General features: G+C 40.3%; 1 protein-coding gene across 8 annotated transcripts in view; it reads left to right on the top strand.

Moving 5' to 3' along the window:
- Positions 1–15,023, top strand: part of JADE1 (jade family PHD finger 1) — a 117,566-nt gene that overhangs the window by 61,381 nt on the left and 41,162 nt on the right. For all 8 annotated transcript variants that reach the window (XR_002092450.2, XM_059722064.1, XM_019494380.2 and 5 more), the window contains one exon: positions 7,900–7,977. Coding sequence is in view for 7 of the 8 variants with exons in the window: in XM_059722064.1 (XP_059578047.1) it covers positions 7,900–7,977 (78 nt within the window). In the remaining variant the exon portion in view is untranslated. The remainder of the gene's footprint in view (positions 1–7,899; positions 7,978–15,023) is intronic.

Here is a 15,023-nt window from a genome sequence, read left to right as displayed (position 1 = left end):
GCCTTTTTTTTGTATACATGAAAAATGTGGAGAGCAAAATATTTTAAATGTGATCAAGATGAGTTGTCAAGTGTCTGGATGGTTTTTAGTCAGATCAAATGGCTTTTGATGTAGTTTTATTCATCTTTTTTCCTTTTGTTTCTGTCCACAGCATATAAAGGGCAATGTTTCTCTCGCTATCTTGGCGTATCAAATGATAGAAAGTAAAAAGAACACAAAAACAAGCTACTTAAAGAAATTCAGTAATGGGAGCCTAATGTCTTCATCATCTGTCCAGTTGATTAAGACTAGATTATGCTTTATTTCTCATTTGTGCAAAAAAGGTTTGAAGTGATCTCTTGTGTATTGATGGTAATTAGGTCTCAGTACAGTCAGTAACATTGCAGTTAGTGGGTTACTTTCATGAAAAGCTAATTTTTCAATCTGTCTTCAGGGTGTAGATCTGTCATAATTTTGCTTTCTTCCCTTACTGTCTTTGCAGCTGTTCAGAGCAGTTTATTATAGTGACACCCCTTAACACTTACAGTTAATGGTCTGTCAGAGTTTGAATTATACACCCTGTTTACCCAGAGGTTTATAAAATCATTCAAAAGCACTCCAGCAGGAAATATGGTATCTATAAGCTTTGACCTGAGGATGCACATTTATTTTTTTTATAATAATTAAAAAAAATCTATTCCTGCTTAACCATTAAAATGAAAAGAGTTTGACGTTTTTAAACGACATTTCTGTCCCCAGCTGTCTGCCAATCAGAAACAACTTCAGGTCAGACCTGATAATAGTACTTACCATGAACTCCTTTAGTTGGCTACACAGGCATGAAAAAGTGTGTGTGCGCGCGCGCGTGTTTGTGCATGCATGTCTATTTACAACACTGATTTTCAGCCAAGGTGCCAGGATACCTTGGGGTGCTGTGAGATATTTTAAGGGTGCTACAGGGTGCTGCATAATATTAGCACTCTTAGTCGTATAAACAGCTACTCAGGATTCACGGATAAGCCCAGAGATTTCACAGAGGAATCCACAGTGTCAAAAACATTTTAACCTGTTGTGTTTTTTCTGAGTTCTTTGCAACAGAAGAATTGCTCTATTATTTTTAGTAGAAAAAACAAGTGGAAACAAGCTGGCATTTTCCAAGGGTTGCCTTAAATCCAAAAAGGTTGAGAACCAATGGCCTACAATTTAGTTTATATAGTACAAATTCTATTTTGAGGAAGTCAGCAAAAAATTGGGTTTAGATTTTACCCTCAGTTTGACGTCTGTGCTGTCCCACTGATGTCAGTGTGGAAGAAGAAAGATTTTGGCACTGGCTGTTACTTTAACTAATTCTTGAAGCTTTGTATTTCCTTTTCTAAATGAGTTTCTTACAGTGTTGAGAAAAGAAAAGCACAGCAATACATATTGATAAGAATGGAGGATTTGCTGTACTCTATCAGACCAATTCAAATCCAGTGTGCTGCCTCCGGGGCAGGCAAATATATCAATATCCCTTAATACACCTAACCAGTGTGTAAAGCTCGCTGTAACTTCACCTCTGCAGAGATTTGTAAACATGAAATTATTTTGAAGCAGCTGGCATTTGCTTTTGATGATCATTTAGTCATTTGTTTGCAAATATTACAAATACTTTGTCCAATATGGATTGTTTCATTTTTCTAGATACTTATAGATCAGAAGCAATATCGCAGATTATTAAATGATGTGCATTTAAAACTAATCAGAATAATACTTAACAGTTGTACAGTGCTGTACATTCAGTGTGCGGTGCTCATCTACTGAGTTAAAGCCAGATTATAGCTCTTGGAGCCAAAGCACTGAATGAAGGGAGAGTAGAGAAACAGTGTTCAAGTGATTTGACAAGTGGTGGTACATCTTTGTAAGATATTTTGTATGTCTTTGTGAGGCTTCATAGGCTCTGAAAAGCATGGTGAGCAGTACCACTTACTGCATACTGTACAAGCATAATATCTTATCAGGGCTGCCCTGATGTCGCTAATCATTTTGCCTGTGGTAGTGGTGGATCATCAGGTCATGACTGCTTGTCTCATGTGGACGTGGCTTCACTGGGTGTCTACACATGATATTACTATGCATAAAAGACCTCTCGAATTTAGTGCTTCGGAGTTTATTGCTCCCAGGCATGCCATTTGAAAGTGAACACACCAGACGGTAGGGAACAATTGCAGGCAGACCTGGACAGGTTGGAAAAGTGGGCAGAACACAATAGGATGAAGTTCCACAAGGACAAATGTAGAGTGCTGCACGTAAGGCATAAAAATATCCAGCAGACTTACTGGCTGGGAAATGACCCTCTCAGTCGCACAGAAGCGGAAAGACATCTCAGAGTCATAGTGGACTCCAAGATGAACATGAGTCATCAGTGCAATGAAATCATCAGCAAAGCTTAACTGCACTTTATCATGCATCAGCAGATGCATGACAAATAGAACCAAGGAGGTGATACTTCCCCACTGTGTGGCATTGGTTAGACCACAGTTGGAGTACTGTGTCCAGTTTTGGGCACCGTACTTCAAGAAGGATGTTGATAGATTCGAGAGGGTCCAGAGGAGGTTTACTTGTATGTTTATGGGTTTGCAGGCCAAGACCTATGAGGAGAGACTAAGGGACCTGGACCTCTTCAGCCTCTGCAAGAGAAGGCTGAGAGGGGATCCTGTGGCCGCCTACAAATTCATTAGGGGGGTGCAGCAAGGAACCGAAGATGCTCTGTTCATCTTTGGGGTAACCTTTTGGGATAACAAGGAACAATGGTCACAAACTGACAGCAGATTTAGGCTAGACATTAGGAAGAACTTCTTCAGGGTAAGGGTGGCCAAAATTTGGCATAGGCTTCCAAGGGAAGTGGTGCTCTCCCCTACCTTGGGCGTCTTTAAGAGAAGGCTGGATAGGCATCTGGCTGGTGTCATCTGACCCCAGCACTCTTTCCTGCCTAGGGCAGAGGGTTAGACTAGATGATCTGTTGAGGTCCCTTCTGGCCCTAACATCTGTGAACCTATGAATAAGCTCCAGAGTTTATTCATGTGCAGCACATGGAGCTACGTTGGAGCAGCTCCGGCTGACAGGGGGGCCCAGAGGCTCAGTGTGCTGTGGAGGGGCTGGTTGGGGCATGAGGGAGCTTCATTCTGGGGCTAGCTGGCAGGCAGCATCTGCAGTGAAGCACCCTCGTGCTGCCACCAGCTCCTCCAGCGCCTACACATGCACTGCTGCAGACTTTTTTACTCCAGAGCAGAATAGTACAAGTACTAATTTACTCCAGCCTAGCTGGGGCACGTGTAGATGCTGAGATGTTTACTGTACAGCCTAGTCAACTGTGCAGTAAACATCTCGTGTAGATGCACCCGCTGTTGTGTAAATGATATAAATTACTTGCACTGAAGTATAAACACATTTTATGCCAAGCCAAAGCTTAGATTACATCAATCAAAGGAGGAATATTTTAAAATTTTGCAAAACTTATGGAAGGATTTTCAAAGGAAGCAAAGGAGGGAGGGGGGGTTAAGTGCCCACATTTTAGCCTTAGAAGAAAAGGAATAGAAATGTGATTCTCAACTTCTTTAGACTCAAGGCACCCCTTGAAAAATGCCAGCTCTTAATTTTCTCTTGTTTTTTGACTACACAAAAACAACAGCAATTCTTCTATTGCAAAGAACGCAGTAAGACCACAAGGCAGAACGTTTTTAACACTGGATTCCCAGTTGAAATCTCTGGGTTTATAATGTGAATCATGTTTACACACCTAACAGTGCTAACATAGCTTGGCATGCCATGTACTTTTGAAAGTATCTCAAAGCAGTGCAGGGTGCTATGGCACGCTGGTTGTGAATCACTGGAATAGGATGATAAACACTAGCACTTTGGTAAGGAGAAAAGTTCAATAGTATAAGCAGCTTTTTTTTCAGTGTTTTTATAATTATAGATGTTCCAGACAAATTTTAGCAGAATGCTATTACCAGTGTCCCTGAACTTGCTTTAAGCTGAAAAAGTTGCTGTGCGCTCAATATAGTATTCTCCACACGCTTGTAAAAGGTGTTTATGTTGCTGAAAAGGGGAAAAAATAGTAAACAACATAGTACTCTTCTTGCCATTACAATGCATGTAAAAACAGCACCTTGCCATTACAATGCATGTAAAATGTTGCTGCTGCTTACCATTTGATGTCATTTTTGCATGATTGACCATAGTTAGTAATTGATAGTAACTGCTATAAGAAAGGAATTGATATCCCTTAAAGCAGCTGCATTTCAGTGTGGCAGTTGTAATTATCATTAGCTTTTTAGTGCTCTTACCTGCAGAATCTTTTTACTATAGCATAGGTGGAAGCATCTGACTGGAACAGTTTAACATAATTTTAAGAGCTGAAACATTGTTTTGACCGTTGCGATTCAAAATTCTGTAGAAAGGGTATTGAAGTTCCTCCCTCCTTTCCTTCCACCAGCCATATGCTTACTCTTTGGTGCTGGTCTTTCTGAGCCAGGATTTGGGGCTAGCCATAAAAGGCCAAGTCATGCCTTTGCATGCATGGAAGGACGAGGGAAGAGATGAGCATTTACCCCTCTCTCACTGCTTGTGTCTGTAGAAGGTCACAGTTAGGAGAAGATGAAGAATATGCTTCTTCCCCCAAAATGTACTTTCCCTCAAAGAGGTGGCAGAATTTCTTGGTTTTAAATTGGTGGAGCTGAATATAGTATAGTGCATAATGTGTATTTTTTGTTCTACATATATAATATCCTGTTGACCAGTTGGGAGTCAGAAGAATCAGAGGATGGTGTCCAGGACTATGAGTGTATAGGAGGATACTTTATTTTTTCGTTATATCCCTTTTCGTTATATTCTTTTTAATTTTAGGTAGAGCAAGTGGGTAAGAGGTGTAGGTTGAGAAGCAGTTATGCTTCCTCTGGTGAATAAACGCAGTCCCTGACCCAAGCAGATGGTGGGTGTGCATTTCAATACTATTTTGGGTAGAAGGTAGGGCCGGGTGGAATTTTGAGACTAACTAGCTCATAGCAGCAGCCTGTTTTGTCAGGTGGAATTTTCAGCTCGACTTCATCCTTATAATGGATCCTTACGAATCCTTGGATATGAAGCCTCTAAAGTTAATCCGTACCTGTATTCATATTTTGTGACACCAGCCTGGCTGATATATTTATTGATCCTTGACATTTATAACAATGTGTAAAGTTCTGTCTTGTTCTGGAGCTGGTGTTTCAGAAAGAGTTTAGTATTTGCTGGGGGTTGTATAATTGGTTTATATTCTTTTACCCAGAAATTGTGTTTTGTCTTTTGCTCTATAAAATGTCAATGAAAGGTCTGGATGAAATGAGCCATTGCTCACATCAAAGATAGTTTCATTTACTCTAATTTCTGATAGGGTAAGTAACTGGGGTAAATCATCCTTATGTCAAAGTTTACATAAATTAACACCATGAAAGAGGAAATCCTGTAGTGCACCAGCTCTTACCAGGACTTCTAACACATCAGGGGAAGTCATGGGCCAGGTCCGCCATGGAAACTATAAGCCCCCTTTAGTATTGGGGGCCAAAAATGATGTGTTACAGATTTCTCTGAATAAATAATAATGAAAACAGGGACAGCTGTGGAGGTCAAAGGTTCATAATAAGAGTGGCAAGGGGAGACACTGAGCAGAGCAGACCAGATCAGCTCTCACCAGGCTTCTTGGAAAACTACATTATTAATGAGGATAAAACTATTAATGAGCATAAAACAGAAATTTGCTGGGCAATTAATATTCTTAATTCTTTCTGTATGAGTTGTTTTGTTTAAGAAGATATTTATATGGATACATTAGAATGTATACCAGATTTTGGTTTAGGTTCTTTTTTTCCTTAGTGTAAATTAATTTTACACAAATTAAAAGCACAAACAACAGACTTAACAGCAGACTTAGCAGTGTTTAACCATTCACATATTGATAACTGGTAATGCATTACCGATTGAAGGGGCAAGCAGGAGGGATGCAGTGGGGAAGAGGGGAAGGAGGAAAGGGAAACTAGTACCTAGTATAGTGTGGAAGTAGCAGAGGACCCTTGAGGCAGCACAACCCTGGCCCCTTCCTCGCTTTCTACCCCAAGGTGTGCATGCACTCACTGGGGGCAGTGAGCCGGGCTGAGGCTCTGCAGACCCTGATGCAACCGCTTGCAGCCACCTCCACAGAGCCCAGGTTGCTCACAGCGCACAGTGGGGAGGCTGCAAGCAGTTGTACTGGGGTCTAAGGAGCCCTGGCCTGGCTCGTTGCTAGCAGTGGGTGTGTTGGGACAGTTGGTGGGGAAGGGACAAGAGCTGTGCTGCCCCAAGAAGGACTAGACCTCTTGCAGCTCCCCCACCATCTGCCATGAGGCGTCTATGCACCTGCTGCTGGCAATGGGTTGGGTTGGGGCTCTGTGGGTCCAAGTGCAGCCACTTGCAGCCCTTGGCTCTGGGCAGCCACACACCAGTGGCAGCAGCGGGTGAGGGGCTTTCCCAGCCCACTGCTGCTGCCCATGGCTTCATGGGGATTGTGGCGGGGCTCAATGCTGCTGCTTGTAGCTGGCCCTGATCCCTGGGTAACTGTGTGCCAGTGGCAGCAGGAGGTGAGGGGCTTTCCCAGCTTGATGCAGCTGCTGGAGAATCCCAGGTGCATGTTATCAGTTAACTGTTTAACTGCTACAGTGAAGCATATATTTTGTTTCTGAACCATAGTATGTTGAAGCTGCTACCTTTGTATTTTATAGGCTAATGGAAGTTTTGCTAAAAGGTTTCTAGAAACCCCAGTTTGCATGGGAATAACACCTCTGTTTTGGATACTGGATTAAGAATTAGAATTTTTCACCTTTTAGTCACTGAGTCAGTCACAGTTCAGATAGTTGATAACTTCTGGATACTATTAAACTTCCACAGTCTTCTAGAGCAAGTGCTGGCAACTTGTCGCCCCTGGGCCATATCTGGCCCATGAAACCTTTGGATCCAGCCTGCAGCTGCAAATGCTGTGCTTAGGTCTGCATTTTAATGGCAAATGAGACAAAAATTGTAAGCCCCTCTTCGGCAGCAGTGGGCTTTCTCTGTGGTCATGCTCCTTGTGTTGCTGTGGGGAAAAGTGGTGGCAGCATCCAGATCCTAGTGTCCACCCACCCACTTTCCTGCCCCTGATACAAGGTGGGTCATTCTGGCCTGCAGCTGGGAAAGGTTGCCTATCCCTGTTTTATAGTAGGTGATGAGTTAGTCATCTGACTTCGTGCTAGAGAACAGGTATCTGACATCTGAGAAATTACTTTTATGATTGGGATTGGGCAGAGAAGGCAGGAAAATTGTGGTCATGAGGAAGGAATGATTCTCTCATTCGACGGGATTCCTTCTAGTTTGCTGTTGGTGCACGTTGACTGGCTCGTGGGGAACCTTGCACTGCCTTTGCCTGTTCTGTGGATTAAGGTTTATCTCTAGTTGTATCAGTTTGGCACCTTCCACAAGGAATAAAATTGCTTCAAAGGCATGCCACAGCCAATGTAAATATTTATAGAAGGAATAATAGCATCATTATATTGCCCATCTAGTGTCATAATGGATAAGAGAAAGTCTAGCTGCTGCTGTTACTTTTACTGTAGATGTTTAACTATTTTAAGACTTCTGAAAGCACTAGAATATGCTTTCACACCTTGGAATGAGGATGGCCACAGGACTGTCACCAAACCTCCTGAAATAATATTTTTACCTGCCATGTGATGTAGGTTTAATTAAGCACTTTTAGGTTGTTTACTGCTTATATTTCAAATGCTATTTAAAGCTGTTTGTTTTCCTTTCTGTGCTTTAAATCCTGGAATGCCGTCTGAAATACAACTTGATGATTCTGTATTATTATCTTGGGTTAAGTGCTGTCTCATTGCTTTGCAGGCTGCCTGCTGTTTCCCGTGGAGATCATGAAACGAGGTCGGCTTCCTAGCAGCAGTGAGGATTCTGATGACAATGGCAGTAAGTGCTCCTTTATTGTAGAGTGCAATAGGTTATGAGTTGGTTGAAAACGTGTTTAATGTAATACTCTACATGATAGAGGCATTTTGCATTTCAGGTGGGCCATAGAAAAATGGGGGGAGAATAGAAACCTTAAGAAGCTGTTCTTAAAATCAAACACTTCCAGTGTAGGTGAACTGTGGATTAGAGAATCCCCAAGGACTCACTATTGATTATACAGTGTTTGATGATGTAAAACAAGAAAGAAAGATGTCTCTTTGCTGCAAGCAATATAATTTATTGTTATGAGAGCAGTATTTGCAGAAAGTCATTTGTTAACATTGTCAACTACTCAACATTTAATAGAGAAAGAGAAGATTGATCTAGGGCTTTAAAGTTATTTCAGTTATTTCTTGTGTGCCTTGTAAAAAGGATAGGGTATAGTGCGTCAAGCTTGATGAGAATAACTCTGTGTTTTAGAGTTTGGACAGTGCCATCATTTGATGTATAATAAAGTTTTATTATTTTATTTCTGTTGTTAATGGTATTTGAGGACTAAGTTGCATTCATTTGCTGCTAGGGGTGTCTTTATTCTTGGTATAATTAACTTGAGCTACATTAAATATATCTCTTGTGTTTAGATTTCATTTTTTAAAATGACAGGCGAGATAGGAGCAGTGGTGGGAATTGTGCTAAGATGCTTCACTTGCCCAAACAAGCAAGTTGCTCATATTCTCCATCTGTGTAATCCATGCAGTTGTAAGAGACAGTCTCTTGGTTCTGATCTGATCTACATTAATGCAAATATTTTGGTTTGAAAGATATTACTTAAATTGAAAGTGTTACTGGGACAAACCTTGTTAGTGCTTAATCCAAACCCCAGGTCAAAGATATTGGGAGGCTTTCCATTTACTTCTGAGGCTTTGAATAAGGGTGTCAGTCCCAGATGGTGTTATTTGATCTCAGTTGGTGGATTCCTTCATTGCTGTCTGTAGAGTCCCAGTGGCTTTAGTTGGGCTGGAACTTATAGCAGTGCGTGCACCTTACGTCTTACTTAGCATGTCCTTCTTTAGGGACAGTGCCATTGAATTACATGAATACAGAAAGGAGCAGAGGAGGCAGAATTAATGGCTTTACTGGGAATTTGCCTGAGGCTTGAGTAAAAGACTTTAAGAACCTTTAAGATTTGCCCCATTATTTGAGCAGGGCGAATCCTGAGGAATTGAAAATTTTGAAAAATCTACTTTGGTCAGATTATTAATGGCTGTTGTTACCTCGCTTTCCAGAGTGAGATCCAGTTTCATTTTGTTAGTGATAACTTTGACCAACTTTGGGGTTTTACAAAAAATGTTGCTAATGTAAATTTGATTCAGTTTCCCCCGAAGATGAATAAAAAATGAGTATGCATGTTTTTAGTTGTGAAACTGGTGCTCTGTGTAACCCCCCAAAGTTTTCCTTACCCTTCTCCAGTGCTCTTTTTTATAATCTCTCTGTGCTGGTGTTTCCTTTTGCTCATATTTTGCTCTATTTTCAGCCTCCTTCATCATCCAGGTTTTATTCTTTGATCTGTTTTTTGTTCCTTCTCTCCCAGACTCTCCTACAGAAGGCAAGAAATAGCTGATCTTTGAGTTGAACTTTCAAATTGTGATAGTTGATTGGGTTTAAAATTAGGAAGACTTGGGAGATTTAAACATCCAGGAGGTCAAAGCCTCTTGACAAAGTACAGGTGTCCCTTGCTTTATGCTGTACATGCATTCCTGGAAAATGGCGCATAACTCGAATTCGCATAAAGGGAACCCACTTTACAATAGTAAAGTGTAACAAAAAGGGATACATTCCAAGACCTCATCTGTATTAACCCCCAGACCTATTTCTACCACTTTTATAAGACAGTTTTGGTACTCATCAACAGCAGACACTACACAGAAGCACAGGGTGGTGGTGAATGATACCATAATGGGGATGGCAACTACAGAAACATGTGTCGCAGGCAACGAGTGAGGAGCACAGATCCATACAGGAGACTATATTTTGGTGCGTGTCACTCCCACAATGCACCGCACAAAGCAGCTGACGTGGGCTTCCACCACACTAATCGCATAAGAGTGAATTTACCTTGCATATAGCGACTTTTTGGTATAAAAAGGGTCACATAAGAGCGAATTAACACATACAGAACCTGCATAAAGTAAGGGAAACCTGTAGTTCCAAACCTCCTTCCCACATTTGCCACATTTGATTTCTTCCAGGTACACAAGCAATTCTTTGCTGCTAGGCTTGATTTTTGTTTGGCTGTGGGTGGAAGAACCCTTCTTCTATTTGGGAGGCACCATTATGTTCTCTAGGCTGAAATCAGAACCTCCCAGTCGAGAAGGAATCACAATGGTTTGTTTCTGGGACCGTGTGGATCCAGGGACTTCCCAGTACATTCTTGTAAGTTCTGTGTCATAAAGGCCAGGAAATCTAGGATCTAGTGTGTTGCTACAACTGTGTATAATGAACAGTCTTTGACACTCTGGTGACACTCAGAGCTTTCCCAGAGTTTTCCATGGTTCTTTTACTAAAGGTAGTAAATAACACAAGTAGTAGGAAGGGATGCAAAATTACAGGTCTCGTCAGGCCTTCAAGCTGACAAATCTGGTGTGTAGCATAAGCTGCAACCATAGATAGTTTCTTTTTCATGTGCGTCACCTTCCCCTCTTGGTTTCTTCTATTTGGTCAGATTATTAATGGCTGTTGTTACCTCAGTTTCCAGAGGGAGACCCAATGTATTTATCTATCAGTGATGTCTTTGATCAACTTTGTTAGTAGCGCCTGTAACAACATTCATTTTGCAGATTAGCTCGAGCTTCCCTGTTTGTTAAAGCACAGGTTACAGCACTGTATCTGTATTTATGGCCTCCACACCTTTTTTGTTGAAGTCTTCAAGCTTTTCACTAGCTCTTTTTCCCTTTAATGATTCTAGAAGCGTAAGACAATTAAATATACTATTTTGAGCACTTCAAACAGTTGCCTTCCAATTGAAAAATTAAAAGTTTAATCAACACTGAGCTGGAATCCTCTTGTCTAACATCTGCTTCTTATCAGTCATGAGTACCTCTTGACCTCCAGTGAGCTCATTGCATTCTTGCCACACTGAATTCTGCATTGCTACAGCTATAGAGCTTGACATCGCTGTCAGTGAACCGATTTACATTATTGGGAGCAGGATTGGGCTCCGAAACCTTGAGCTAATTTGTCTTACAGTCATGAGTCTTTCAAGATACACTTTAACAGGCTTGTATAGCCAGACATCTTGGATTCATCATGAGTTCGATTGCATATAACTTAGAGCTAACTTTGTACTGATGCTTATGTAGTGACTGACACTTAACTAATCCCCTAATGCCCACTCCAGCTGCATTTAAGTTAAAGGAATAAGTTCTTTATTTTATGGAGCATGGAAACCTAAACATTCACAAAATACAGGTAATAATGAATAAAATGTGTTGTTACTTAGAATCCACTGAAATGTGAAGAAAGAGTTTGGGATGTGAATTTTGGTTTATTTTAAAAATCACTGGGCTGTGGAGTGATTATATACATTTGGCTTGATATGCAGAAGTAAGGCTGTGAGTTCAGGTTTTGCATAAATGCCATTCTCAAGAAAATGGGGAAACATAATGCTAGTTTCCTGCCTTGTGACATATGTAACCAGAGATGAATATTTGATGGTAAGGGTACTATAACCGTGTAGTTACTAAAGAAACTTTTATTCAGTATTCAGTCCAATAGTTTAATAAAATAATCAAAACAAAACAGCTTATCTATAGAGCAAGTTTTGCTGTAAACTAGTTTTTAAGAATCAAGAAAAAAGTATCTTTTCTTTGTTGACAGGAGATAGAAGTGAGAAATATTTTCATTTATTCTGTGAATGTGTGCGTCAAGTATTTGAATAAGCAGCTGACTAACCCTTAATATGGCCACAACCCTGGAGAATATTAATGTGTGCAGTTAACTATCTATGCAGTTAATTATCTATTAAATAAAACAATATTTTATGTACCATACAATGTAGTTTAATATAAAGGTCCGAGTCTTCTGTTTTCTGATCCCTACTTCTGACCATCTGATGCGATTCTTTCCAGAAACTACTTTGCAGACTTTCTGTATTAGAAAACGTAGTCCTCATATATGTTGCAAATTACCTTGGACAAAATTTTCTCATGTGGCAGTCTAAAACCAGATTTTTAAATTTATATTTAGATGCCAAATTAAGATAGACCTGTTACAGAGGGGACCGAAGTTGTTCACAGTGCTCCTGAAAAAATCACTCTTAGATGTCTCAGATTATGCCCTCAGAAATTAGTGTCTGAAATTCAGTTACATTTGAATACTATAGCCATAAAATTTAGTTGAATGTAAAATTGTTACAGGTACACTTGAGTTTGCGATCTTCATTTTGCCCAAGTAACTCCTTCACAATAAGGTGAAGACTTCTTTTAGACTCCTACACACTCAGTAAAAAAAATTCTCTGTGCCTCAGACAAAATCCTCTTTTGCCAACTTGGTAGCATGAATCCCTCTCCAGATAATTTACTGTGACCATAATATATGGTACTGATAGATTTTTCACAGGGATTCTTTTTTATAGGCACTTTAGAGTATATGAGATCTTTGTGAACATCTGTATAAATTAATTTTGTTTACTTCAAATTCAGTTATTACCTCATTACCTATCTTTATGGATATTCATGACTTGCAGTTTTGGAGTGATTCTGTTTATGTTGCAGTTCAACTTATTTTCCAGTGCAACAAATTTCCTCTTTCTGATCCCTGGTCTTGTGCTAATTCCATATTATATTTGGAGCCTTCTTATCTTTTCTGCCCAGTGTTTCTCTGCCTTGTTTATCAGCCATGGTAAACTGTGCTGAATACACCACATTTTCCTTCCACATTAGTTAGGATATATTGTAGTGTGCCCTTCAGTTGCAGCTTCAGTATGTTCGTCTTTCACAAAGTCACTAAGCACGTGGTTTAAAGATGGTAGCTGCAAGGCCTGAAACTCAGGATATTGAGGTTTAGGGAAACTAGATCCACTGAGGTCAATTGAAGCTTTGCTTTTGATTTTAGTGGGATCAGGAATTCACCCATTGCCTTTTTCATGTTTACTCATAATATTTTTTGATCATCACATAATATTTGGTATAGAAGTGACTGAAAGCAAAGTGTCTGGAAAGACCAATTCCAGACACCAACTTTTATGGAGACCTTGACTGTTTCTGTGCTTTGGCTTCCATGATTAGCACTGGTGAGGCCTCACTTAGAGTACTGTGTCCACTTCTGGGCCCCATACTTCATGAAGGATGTGGCTCGATTAGACAGAGGCCAGCAAAGAGCCACAGGATTTTTTAGCGGCCTAGGAAGCAAGACTTATGAGGAGAGACTGAAAGAACTAGGGTTATTTAGTTTGGAGAAGACAAGACTAAGGGGGGATTTGATTACAGTCTTCAGATACCTGAAGGGTGGTTATAGAAAGGATGAAGATGGGCTTTTTTCTGTGGCTGTAGGGGACAGGACTAAGAGCAACAGACTCAAGCTACAGCAGAGGAAATTGAGTTTGGAGATTAGGAGGAATTTTCTGACTATGAGAGTGGTCAAGGTTTGGAAGAGGCTACTTAGAGAAGTTGTGAAATCTCCATTCCTGGAAATTTTCCAGAGCAGGTTGGAGAGGTTGGTTTAGTCAGGGATGATCCTGCCTTGAGCAGGGGTTGGACTAGATGACCTTGTGAGGTCCCTTCCAACCCTAGTTTTCTATGATCCTATGCTTCCAAGAAGTAAATGTTCAAATAATAGTAGAATCTAGTTGTATAAACTTAGATTGAACTTTAGTGGTGGTATTTAAGTATGCAGAGTGTAATTGCCTAATCTGGAATTTGGACTGAAGACAAGGGTTAATTTTTACCACCACCGTTGTCACACAATCTTTAATGACCACAGGTGGTCAGGCAGGACTTCAGTTTTTCTGAGACAGGGTATATCTCTTTTAGAAAAAATACCTAATTTTTTTTTGGCATTCTGTTCTCAACCAGCTTGCTGAGGCACCTTGGAAGTCCTGTTAAAGGTGCCATGGGGTGCTTTGCACTATTAGCATCGTTAGCTGTGCAAACAGTTACACATAATTCACAAGATAAACCCATAGATTACAAATAAGAATGCATAGTGTCAAAAATTTTGGATTTTAAACTTCATTGAAGAACAACAAGGAAGTTTTTTTGTTTTTTTGGTTTTTTTTTTTTTACCTCCCTGCCTGCCATCTGACACCTCCAGGGAAGGAATTCTACCTGATCAACACATCAAAGAGCTCCTCAACACAGCTCACAAAGACACTCTCATGGACCCAGAGGGACAGCCTTCCATTTTCAGCTCCCTCTGTGCAAAAATGAAGTTTATTTCCTACTTATGGGGACTTTTTACCATCTTGTACCATCTACAATTTCCCAGAGCCTGAAAGCTTGCAGAAAAGGAAAGTTTTCTTGCCATTTTCCAGTTGGTCTAATAAAAGGTATAATTTTGGAACCAAGAGTTCTAGTTTTTTGTATGTCTTAGTGTCAAAAACATGATCTGTTGTGGTCTGAGTTTTTTGCAACAGCAGAGTTGCTCTGTTATTTTTTCTGTAGTCAAGAAATGAGTGAAAATTAAGATCTTGCATTTTCTCAGGGGTGCCTTGATTCTAAAAAAGTTCAGAACCACTGCTCTAAAATAATAACCCAAGAGACTTGACTTTTAAGGGGCATACTGGTTTAGTCCTGTGTTCTTAGGCACCCAACTCAGTACTGATTCAGAGAAATGAGCATCTGCCACCTACTTATCATCTCCATTTCTTAGAATACCCTTATTTTCCCCATGAGACTTCTATTCAAATACTGAGTGTACCTAATTTTGCTCATCTTTTAAAATGGAATCACGTGATATGGAGATAGGGCTGGTGATATAGCAGATGTTCAATAGCTATTGAAAACCAGCAGCCAGTCTAACAGTAAAACTTTAAACATGCTTGCCATGGAGCAACTTCATGAAGGGACCCA

The sequence above is a fragment of the Alligator mississippiensis genome, chromosome 2 (genome assembly GCF_030867095.1).
Source record: "Alligator mississippiensis isolate rAllMis1 chromosome 2, rAllMis1, whole genome shotgun sequence".
In the NCBI taxonomy this organism is placed as follows: domain Eukaryota; kingdom Metazoa; phylum Chordata; order Crocodylia; family Alligatoridae; genus Alligator; species Alligator mississippiensis.
The sequence above is the reverse complement of the archived record's forward strand: the minus strand, read 5'-3'. Positions and strand labels throughout refer to the sequence as shown.